This window comes from Bison bison, unplaced genomic scaffold (genome assembly GCF_000754665.1).
Source record: "Bison bison bison isolate TAMUID 2011002044 unplaced genomic scaffold, Bison_UMD1.0 scf7180017864183, whole genome shotgun sequence".
Taxonomy (NCBI): Eukaryota; Metazoa; Chordata; class Mammalia; order Artiodactyla; family Bovidae; genus Bison; species Bison bison.
In genome coordinates this window covers 6,839,818-6,850,979 of record NW_011494755.1, presented here as the reverse complement: position 1 = coordinate 6,850,979, position 11,162 = coordinate 6,839,818, and the positions used below count along the sequence as shown (strand labels likewise).

Sequence of the window (11,162 nt, the reverse complement as noted above, 5' to 3'; positions counted from 1 at the left end):
AAGCCGAAAGTGAGCCATCCATGAGTGTAGGAAAGAAACAATGTAATACTGGAGGCTAAATTTTAAGCTTTTATTTGAAACTCTTGATTTTTTGCATTTCTCCATTTTTATTTTCATCAGAGAAAAGGCAGACGTCAAATGAAATGGTACAGGGGTTGACTCCTGACTGTATTATCTCTAGTGCTCTGTTGTAAACCTTGTTGATTTTAGAGTACCATAGATGAGCTTTGGGTGGTGTAGGAACCCATGACATTTCACTCTTACATTAAAAGTTTGATATGTATGTATCTTGCCGTATAAGTGGGCTTATAACTTTCACTAAAGTCTCAAAGAAGCCTCCTGTAACACCCCTTAAAATCTGATATCACCATCCCATGTTCTCACTTATTATTTAATAAACTTTTATGGAAAACACAGACAACTTTTAGATTCCTTTAATGGCTTACATTGGTTATCACTCTGTTGGTTATAGAGGAAAGGAACCAATTTGAAATACCTCGAGAAAAATTGAGAAAAACAAAATGAAATAAAAATAAAAGAAAAAGGAGGGCTAGAGCAAGGGGTATTTGAAAGTCTTAAAGTAATGTTTGGTATTTCTTTATCACAAATCAACCTTGATTTTTAAAAATTTTTTATTTGTTTGTTATTTTGCTATGCTGGGTCTTTGTCGCTGTGCGGGCTTTCCCCTAGTTGCCGCAAGCGGGGGCTCCTCTCTGGTTGCGGTGCTCCGGCTTCTCTCTGAAGTGGCTTCTCTTGTTGCGGACCACAGACTCTAGCGGTCTACTTGGCCTTCAGTAGTTGCAGCTCCCAGGCTCTGGAGCATGGCTCAGCAGTTGTGGCACACAGACTTAGTTGCACCTAGGCACGTGGGATCTCCCCACATCAGGGGTGGAACCCATGTCTCCTGCATTGGCAGGTGGATTCTTTATCACTGAGCCAGCAGGGGAGCCCCCAACTTTGATATTTATCTATATTTCTCATGCATACAAAATTGAACCTATCTGCAAACCAGCTTTGCCCTTTCCCAGGCATCTTATCTCTGTGGTGTTGGCAGCATGCTTCCAGATGGAGACACTCGCAAGTCGCCCTCCCGCTTCGTCTACCAGTATCAGCACTCCTTTCTGTTTCTTCCCACTCCATATCTCTTGCATCCTACTCTATCTCCACTATCACCAACTAGTAGAAGACCTTTCCTCTGGATCACTGCCAGAGGCTACTACTTAACCTTCCCATTTCTATTTCCAAAATAACACCATTACACACGGCTCTGGGCATATCTTTGCCCTGTTTAAGAACCTGAGATGGTTGCTTGTTGGCTCCACATCCAGCCCAGATTCTTCTGCCTCCTGAGGCACTGCGTGGACCGGCAGCAGCACAGCTGATACACTTACTTCCCTTCCTGCCAGTCGCATCTTGTCCCCTGCAGACATGGCTACTGTCTGTTCCAACTCACCTCCAAAGGCCTGCCTAAGTTTCCTGTTATCCCTAAACTTGCTCTCTACCACGGAAATCTGTTTTCTAACATTCCATCTCTAGATATTACACAGTTAGCTAGAACCACGCCATTTAAGGATCTTCCCTGGTCACTCAACAATAAAGAATCCACCTGCAATGCAGGAGACGCAGGTTCGATCCCTGAATCAGGAGGATCCACTGGAGGAGGAAATGGCAACCTACTCCAATATTCTTGCCTGGAAAATCCCATGGACAGAGCCCAGCAGGCTAAAGTCTACAGGGTCACACAGAGTCAGACACGACTGAGGGACTAAACACACACACACGCCATTTAAAGCTCAATTGATCTGACTCATTTGGATTTCTTTTAGTTCCTTAGCTCCTGACATTAAGCACCTGCCTGACATGAGCCATACAGTCTTTATGGTTTTCAGTTTCGCTGCAGCTACCTCAGCAAAGACCCCACTTACATCCATTAGGTATTAAACATACAAAAGGGTATAAAACAGGAGATCTTGCTCTCCAGAATCCAGCCTAGAAAAGAAGAAGGGATGTAGAATGGCCTATAGCAGAATGGCCTGTATGTATGTGACTGGAGGCGAATTGAACTCTCTACATATCAGTAGTAAAATGAGTAAACCACCCCAAATGTAAAGTGAGGTCACTCAGTCGTCGACCCAGGGATCGAACCTGGGTCTCCCGCATTGCAGGCAGGCACTTTATGGTCTGAGCCACTAGGGAAGTCCCAGTAGATGTTCAGAAAAGGATTCACAAGCGTAGAATCAAAGGAAGAGCAAGGTGGAGCTCATTCCAGACAAAGGCATAGAAGTGTAACACAAACTTGATCAGCTAACTAGAGCCAGAGCAGAAGCCATAGAGGCCGTGGAGGGGTATGACCGGAAGTGAAATATAAAGCTAGGCAGAGCCAGATTAGGAAGTGCAGTGTGTACTTAATTATGTCTTCTGAGCCACAGAAGCTGTTAAAGGGACTTAAGCAGGAAAATCATGTGATTAGATTTTCTTTTAGAAAAATTATTTTGGGAACAGTACAGAAAAGGGCAGAAAGCTAGCCTTAAAAATAGACTTGTTAGAGACTTATCCCAGCCTGAATTGGCAAGAGGTAAAGAATCTGCCTGCAGTGCAGGAAACCTGGGTTCGATCCCTGGATCGGGAAGATCCTCTGAAGAAGAGATGGGCAGCCCACTCCACTCTTCTTGCCTGGAGAATCCCGTAGACAGGAGCCTGGTGGGCTGCAATCCACAGGGTCCTAAAGAGTGGGACATGACTGAGTGACTAACACTGACATTCAATGAAGTCTAGAGAAATGGTGACCAAAAAGGATATATTTGAGAGAAGATAGATGAATCCACACTACCTGGCTATAGATTTATTGTGGAAATAAAGGTCTAAGGAGAGTTAAGGTTGACATTTCCAGTTTAGGCTTCTGAGTGGAAGATGGTGCCATTTACTGAGACAGGGAACCCAAAAGGAAGAGCTTTGAAGGTACAGATAAGGAGTTAAGTAAGGACAGGCTGAGTTTGAAGATACAGATAAAGAGTTAAGTAAGGACAGTTGAGGTTGAAGGTACAGATAAGGAGTTAAGAAAATACATGCTGTGAAAGAGGAACTGGAAACACATTCCATTATTCTTACCTGAAAAGTTCCATGGACAGAGGAGCCTGGCAGACTACAGTCCATAAGGTCACAAAGAGTTGGTAAAGACATGACTGAGCACGCATGCATGCATGCGCAAGAACACACTTGAGTTTGGAACACACAAGGGAGAGGTCTGACAGGCACTTGGATGATGTATCTTCCCAGAAGATACACTGCATTGAAGACAGATATTAGTCATCACTGGAAAACTTTTGTGGAGGAAAAGAAATCTGTGCAGAAGGTGGCATGAGAAGGTGCCCAGAATGGAACGTTGGTGTCACCCATGTTATAGGGAAGGAGGAAGGTGTTAAGCTTTTACATGGAGAAGTGAAAAATAATAATTTTTAAAAATTATTAGTACAGTCAGTTACTGCTAAATTCATGGTATTGAAAAGGAGTGATTTTTTAACATTAGCAAACAGCTATGGAGAATTAGTTGTAGATTATTGAGTTTTATTTTTGCTATTCTTGACCCTGCTTCATTTCATAATTTCCTTTTTGTTATATTGCAAATATGTGCATTTTGTTGGCTTGCTTGTCAAGAAAGCTCACCAAGAGCAAAGACTGGTGTTTTCATTCTTATCCTCTCTCAATGCTTATCAAGTGCCTGGATTGCTGACGTTTTCCCTATATTTTACGAATGAGTGATAAAGAAGTGACGTTTCTTTATCTCTCACCAAAGATGAGTTTTTCATCTGGGGAAGCCTGCATTTCCAAGCTATAATGAGACTGAAATGTTTCTCATTTCCAACTTTCTCCTAACAGGCATCTTATTTTTTTCTTTGATACGTTAAACAGGCTGGTCTTCATCTGTTTTTAGTGTCCTTAGGTTTTTTAACAAGTAGATTCATGGAGAAGAAGAGTTTGACCCTGAGACTATGGACTGTGAGAAAGATGGCTGTATAGTAAATCTCTCAGCTTTCACTCAGGGTTCCATCAGTGGCTCATTTTTAACTCGACCCCAGTCTGTAAGTCCAATTAAAGTTGGTAAAAGCCATGAAATACATTTCCTAGCAAGCACAAAGGGCTTTTGAATCATTTGTTATGTTAGCCAGTCTATGTGCCTGATCTAGTGTCGTAAGAATTAACATCTGATATAACGACTTCATCAGTCATAGTTCATTGCTGGCTCTCTCAAGAGCTCGACAGTCTCATTGAGCATATGAATAATTTTCAGTTCAAAACTGTCAAATTAGTTACATAAATAATTAAAGAAGAGAAAAATTAGTGGACTCAGAGTATGCAGGTAGAACTTAAGCTGGGATTTAAATATAAAGATCAATTCTTGCTTGGAAGTGCAGAGGGAGGTGATACCACATAATAATGTGAGGTTGAGCCAACTGGCAGGATGTAGTCCATGAGGAATGGTGGCAGCTGGAGCAGAGAGCAGAGTCAAATCTTATTCTGTATGTCTTCATGAGCATCTTCGTGATTGCTTAGTATTCATTAAGTAAACGCGTGAATTTTTCATCCCAGCTGTCTGCCAGTCTCCCTGCTTAAATGGTGGAAAATGCGTAAGACCAAACCGATGCCATTGTCTCTCAGCATGGACAGGACATGACTGTTCCAGGTAAGACAACCAAAAACTACTATTTATCTACAACATGAGAAGACTGAAATTCAAGTTAAGTTGCCCCAAGAGCCAGAAGATATCTCTGGTTTGAAGGTAAGCATTTTGTATCCAGAAATATCCGTTTTGAGATTTGAACTAAAGCCAAATGAAGAAGTATTACTTAATATTTGACAGATAAAACAATGATTTCTCAAAAACACACATTTATTACAGCACAAATACTAAAATTGAAGCAACACAATTTTAGAGGATTAGAATAGCCTCTGCACAAGGAGGACATGCAAATTTGTGTAGTTTTTTGACAAAGAGAAAGGCGTTAATTAAACAAGTTAACGCCTTCTTGAATGGTAGATTTCACCCTTCATAAGAAAGGATACAAATAAATGATGAACTCAATATGGTTTACTGATGTTCATTTGCATTCCTATTTATAATAAAAATAGTATTGATGATAAGGAACATTTATTTTTAAAGTCAAAATTTTTGTTCCATATTTTTTACAGTATATATAGTCAGTATTTAATGGACTAGAAGAAAATTTATGTAAAAATGTGTTCTAGCAATTGATTTCTCATTTGTAAGCAGATAAATATCATAGTTGAGAAAAGATTATCCCAAAATACAGGAAAAATAGTTTGAAAGTTTAAATATCATAAACTTTTTATTGAAGTATAATGGACATACAACATTATATTAGTTTAGGATATTAGTATAACATAGTGATTCAGTATTTCTATATGTACACATTGTGCAGTGATCACCCAGTATAGTTAACTATGTAAGTCCACGTATGTAGTTATAACAATTTTTTTCTTGAAATGACACTTTTTAAGATCTACTGCTCTTAGCAACTTTCCAATGTGCAGTACGGTATTATTAATTATAATCGCCATGTTATATATACTATCCCCATGACTTACTTATTTTATACCTGGAAATTTGTGCCTTTTGACTCCTTTCACCCGTTTTGCCCAACCCCCCCACCCGCCTCTACCTCTGGCCGACCACCAATCTGTTCTCGGTATCTGTAAGTTTGGTTCTGGTTTTTGTTTTAGATTCTACATATAAGCAAAATGATACGGTATCTGTCTCTCTCTTTCTGACTCATTTCACTTAGCCTATTCACTTTCATTTTTCACTTTCATGCATTGGAGAAGGAAATGGCAACCCACTCCAGTGTTCTTGCCTGGAGAATCCCAGGGACTGGGGAGCCTGGTGGGCTGCCGTCTATGGGGTCACACGGAGTTGGACATGACTGAAGTGACTTAGCAGCAGCAGCAGGAATGACCTCAAGGTCCATCCATTTGTCACAGTTGACAAGATTTCATTCTTTTTATGGCTTAATAATATTCCATTGTGAGGCGTGTGTGTGTGTATTTATAAAGAAAATTTTCTTATCTGCTCATTCATTGATGGGCACAGGTTGTTTCCATGTCTTGGCTATTGTAAATAATGCCAAAATGAACATGGGAGTGCAGACATCTTTTCCAATTAATGTTTTCATTTTCTTCGGATAAATGCCCAGAGAGTTGCTGGATCACATGGTAGTTTTATTTTAAATCTTTTGAGGAAACTCCATAATATTTTCTACAGTGGCTGCACCAACTTATACTCCCACCAATAGTGCACAAGATTTCCTTTTCTGTACATCTTCAACAATGCTTGTTATTGTTTGCCTTTCAGATAATAGCAATTCTAACAGGTTTGAGATAACATCTCATTGTAGTTTTAATTTGTATTTCCTGATGGTTAGTGATGTTGAGCATCTTCTCATATACATCTGTAAGTTCTTTATGTAGTTTGAACATTAACTCATAGGATATATGGTTTGAAAATACTTTCTTCTATTCAGTAAGTTGTCTTTTCATTTTGCTGATGTTTTTCTTTATGGTGCAGAAGTTTTGGGTTTGATGTGCTCCCACTTGTTAATTTTTGCTTTTGTTGCCTTTGCTTTGATGGCAAATCCAAAAAAAAAAAAATGCTAAGGCTGATGTCAAGGAGCCTATGGCCTATGTTTTTCTCCTAGGAGAAAGAAGAACTTATGGTAACTTCTTTTACCATAAGTTAATTAACCATATATATGTGGATTTATTTCTGGGTTCTCTATTCTGTTTCATTGATCTATGGTCTGTTTTTTTATGCCAGTACCATATCATTTTGATTACATACTGCATCATACCATTGATAAAATATTTTCAATATTATAACATTGTCCACATAAATATTTGCAGTGTTGGAATATTACCAGCTCTATTTAAAATTTTTAATATACATCATTATATTACATCACTTAGATTTGTATTATGTACATTTACTTCTATATTATAGGAATCATTAAAAAATGGGTATTTCCATATTCATTTTTTTAAGTGAAAAATTCAGTTAACTGGAAAGAGTATTTCTTTTTTCATGTCCTTTTATTTAATTTTGATTGGACTATTAAAGTCAACTTGCCAAGACAAAAATCTATTTAAATACAAACTTAATTATTGAAAATATCTGTTTCATGCTAGTGAATTTCTTTATATCAACTCAAGTATATGCATCTCTGCAGAAAGAAAAAAAAATTGAACCCTGAAGGACAAATTTGGATTGTACAAGTATATTTAGAAGTTTCTAACAGAAAAATGATAGTTTTACCTGAGAGCAGAGTTGAAAGAACTTAAGAAAATGAGAATCAAACTGGAGAGGATTTCTGGGGAAATGAAAAAAGCAAAGAAAAGAAAAAGCAAAGATAGAAACAATGCCAGTGACTCAAAAAGGAACAGGAAGTATTTGTAACATTCTTGTTTTAAGCTTTATGTTTCAGCTACTTCATCTTACGGATAAATAAAGGAAGCTCAGAGTTTGTGTGGTTCTCTAATATCAAAATACAATTGACCGTTGAGCAAAATGAGTTTGAACAGCATGAGTCCACCTATATATGTATTTTTTTTCCAATAGATCCATAATACAGATCTATACAGTCTTCAGTTGGCTGAATCTGTGGATGTGGAACCATAGATTGATGGTAAAATCATCCACCAATTTTTGACTGCTCAGAGGGTCAGCGCCCCTCACCCCTGCATTATTCAAGAGTCAACTACCCCTATAGGAACTTTTTCTTGACCAGAGAATATCCAGAAATAACTTACTTTATAAACAACAAAATGCTATTAATAAAGGTAATAAAATCTAGATTTTTTTTAATTCAAAAGCTTGATAAAGGAATCAAAAAAAAAAAAAATGATGGCAAATTCAAGGAAAGATCAACCCAGAAGACCCAGCAGCCCCCCTCTCCTTATACTGTGATGGGTTTTAAAGGAGACCTGTATTAGCTAGGACTCTGTTATTGCAACTCCAAGTGGCTTAAGCAAAGAAAGGACTCTGTTATCACAATAATGAGACCTCATATGGAATCCCATACATGGGTTGGCTGAGCATGAGGGCAAACAGACTGAGGACTTGAAGACATCTAAAGTCTCTCCCCTCCCATCTCACCTGTCTCCAGCATCTTCTCCATCGTCACAATGCAGAGCGCTTTCCTCTGCTTCTCAGTTCACGTGGAAGGACCCTCTGCCCACAGAAATAATGTGCTGATCCATTTTAAAACTGCAGGAGAAGAACTCATTAGCCCAGATTAATTCAAGGGTCCACCATGGATCAGTCAGTGGTGATCCTAGGTTGGGTTATTCTAATGTGAAAGTTCATTTTGCTAAAACTTTTACCATGCCTTTGGGTAAAGGGTAGAGACTGACAATTCATTGATGAAAGAAAGGTGGAATATAATTTCCTGAAATGGGATGGAGAGAAAGCTTTTCTGAGAAATCAAAGCAATAAATGTTTACAAATACTTCTTTCTCTTTTGTAAGATTGAGTGCCTCAAAGATTGTCTCCCTCATACTTAATAAAGACATAAAAATTGATGCTCATGGTAAAGAATCCACTGACAATGCAGGAGACCTAAGAGATACGGGTTTGATCCCTGGGTTGGAAAGATCCCCTGGAGGAGGGCATGGCAACCCACTCTGATATTCTTGCTGGGGAAATCCCATGGACAGAGGAGGCTGGCAGACTGCAGTCCAGGGGTCTCACAGAGTCAGACACGACTGAAGCGACTTAGCACAGCTGGTTGACAGAGCGATTTTCAGGCGGCGTGACAGCTGGTGGAGAAGTACCCTGTGGCATTCATTAAGTCCCTCAGTCTGTAGCCTTCTCTCCTGATGAGTCATTCCCAAATGGTTCAGTCCTCAAGGCAGATACTGTGTTTCCTCTGACTATGCACACAAAATGGATCCTAAACAAATGCCATAAATAAAAACCGTAGACAGTTCACGCTGTAAGAGACCTTTAGGTTCACGAAGTCCAAAGCCCTCATTCTACAGATGAGCAGATTATCAGAGCAGATGAGTGACAGAGCCAGGACTAAAACTCCAGTGTGCTGGTACGTTAGTACTTTTTCTCCGTGCCCCTTCGTTTTCTCAAGGAATGACCCCCATCCATCCAAACCACATCACAGGTGACACCAGGTATCTGAGACTATCAACTGTGTTTTAATCAGCCCCCAAACAGCTGTTCCCCTTTCTTTACTGTTGAATCTTTGTTTTTTGTTCTAGGAAAAGGAGGACTGGGTTTTAACCACCGCACAACCAACCAGCTCTCCTGAAATGCAGGATCATCTCTTCCTGGCAGTCCTGGACATCACACAATTTACGTGAAGACTTTCCAACACGGTGCTGGGTCTTGTCTCGTTTCAGTCGACTTGTTACTTTGGGTTGACCCTTTTATTTTGTGTTATAGTTTGTTATTTCTTGTGACATACCTTCTTACATGTTTCCATTTTTAAATATGCCTGTATTTTCTATATAAAAATATATTAAATAGATGCTGCTCCACTCTCACAAAATGTACATACTCTGCTGTCTATTGGAAGGTTCCTGGTATACATTTTTATTCAGTTACTTAAAATGATTTTTCAATTAAAATATATTTTGCTACTAAATAATGTTCTTCCAGTAGTGCCATTTTGTGAGGGAAAAAAGAAGAGGATTCGTGACTGGTGCCGCTAGCATATAATGAGATTACATGGAATGTACTGAGAAATGACAGTAAAGGAGACCCCTTCATGCTGGATCCATCATGTCTACAATATGTGTAACAGTAAAAGTTTCCTTTTATTTAATTAGAAAGTAACTATTGCACCTACTATCCTCCAAGCAAAACACTGTTCTGGTGCTGCGGGAAGCCTGACTAATTCCTTCCCCAGCATTTGGAAAGCTGTGGGCGTCAACTTGATGGATGGGGGAGGGGGGGAAACATGACCATGGTTCACAAACTAAAGTGCTTCACTTCCTTCTCTCAGTTGGAATAAGAAATGCAAGAACTGGAAGATTAACAGAGAGCCCACTCCTGGGTCATAATCCCACCACTCACTGCTTTGGGAGAAAGGAGATTGGAATAACACAACAGGAAAGGGGAAAGGGAAAGGCAAATGGGGAAGTTGCCACAGTTGTGCTCCTGGCTCCACCTCCAAAAAAAAAAAAAAAAAAGAACTGAATTTGCCTAAGGCAGAGCTGAGCTGCCCTCCATTCCCACTGCTTCCCCCTAACTCCGTCACGATCTGCCCCTCCATTCCCACTGCTTCCCCCCAACTCCGTCACGATCCTTCTACCAGGATAAAGATTTTCTCAGACTTTCAGGGGTACGGGGGAAGCCACAACATTGGATTTGTTTAAAATAGGAAAATTGCAGTCAATTCATCTCATCCTTTGGGAGAACTGCTTCCACACAAGGCACAGAGCTCACTGTAACACTGTGAAGAGACGTACGATACAGATCTTGACTGCCCAAGTGGTTCTCTTCACTGTCTCCTCTTCGGTCAGCCACTGACTCCTCTTCCTTATTTCTTCCAACAGTCACCCTCTTGACTAGTCTTCCCTGTTTATGAGTATTCCTTTTATTTAATTGATGCCCCCATCGACTCCCAAACTATGTTGATTTTTGTTATTTATGATCATAAAACTATCCTAAATCTAATAAAAAGCAGGGTGGTACCAGAAATTTTAAGCTAGGGAAAGCTACTACAGTTGAAAGCAAAACTCAGTTCTGAAAATGTACCTACTATGTAAAATTTGTATTGGGTTAGCTTGAATAGATTAAAAGATCTATACCTAACAGTAAGTTATATTAGTTGAGTTGTGCAGACAGGACAAGGAAATAAAGCATCTTATGAGTGAGGTTTGCAAATTATATGAGGATCTACATAACTAAAAATGTGATTCACAGGGAAATAATATTAAAAGCAGTTGAAAAAATTTTATTTATTGCGATATAGTTGATTTATAATGTGTTAATTGCTGCTGCATAGCAAAGCGATTCAGTTACGTGTGTGGTTGCGTGCGCATATGCGGGCATGCGAGTATGCATGCTCAGTCATGTCCAACTCTTTGTGACCCCATGGATTGTACCCACCTGGCTCCTTTGTCCATGGAGTTCTCCA

The 11,162-nt window shown here is 39.4% G+C and overlaps 1 protein-coding gene across 1 annotated transcript in view; it reads left to right on the top strand.

The window, feature by feature from the left end:
- The window catches only part of SVEP1 (sushi, von Willebrand factor type A, EGF and pentraxin domain containing 1), a gene marked incomplete at its 5' end in the record, with an annotated part of 208,166 nt that extends 197,204 nt beyond the window's left edge, over positions 1-10,962 (top strand). Inside the window, 2 exons of the mRNA XM_010843623.1 lie at positions 4,588-4,681; positions 9,280-10,962. Of these exons, the coding sequence (XP_010841925.1) occupies positions 4,588-4,681; positions 9,280-9,301 (116 nt within the window). The remainder of the gene's footprint in view (positions 1-4,587; positions 4,682-9,279) is intronic.
- Positions 10,963-11,162: the final 200 nt, after the last annotated feature.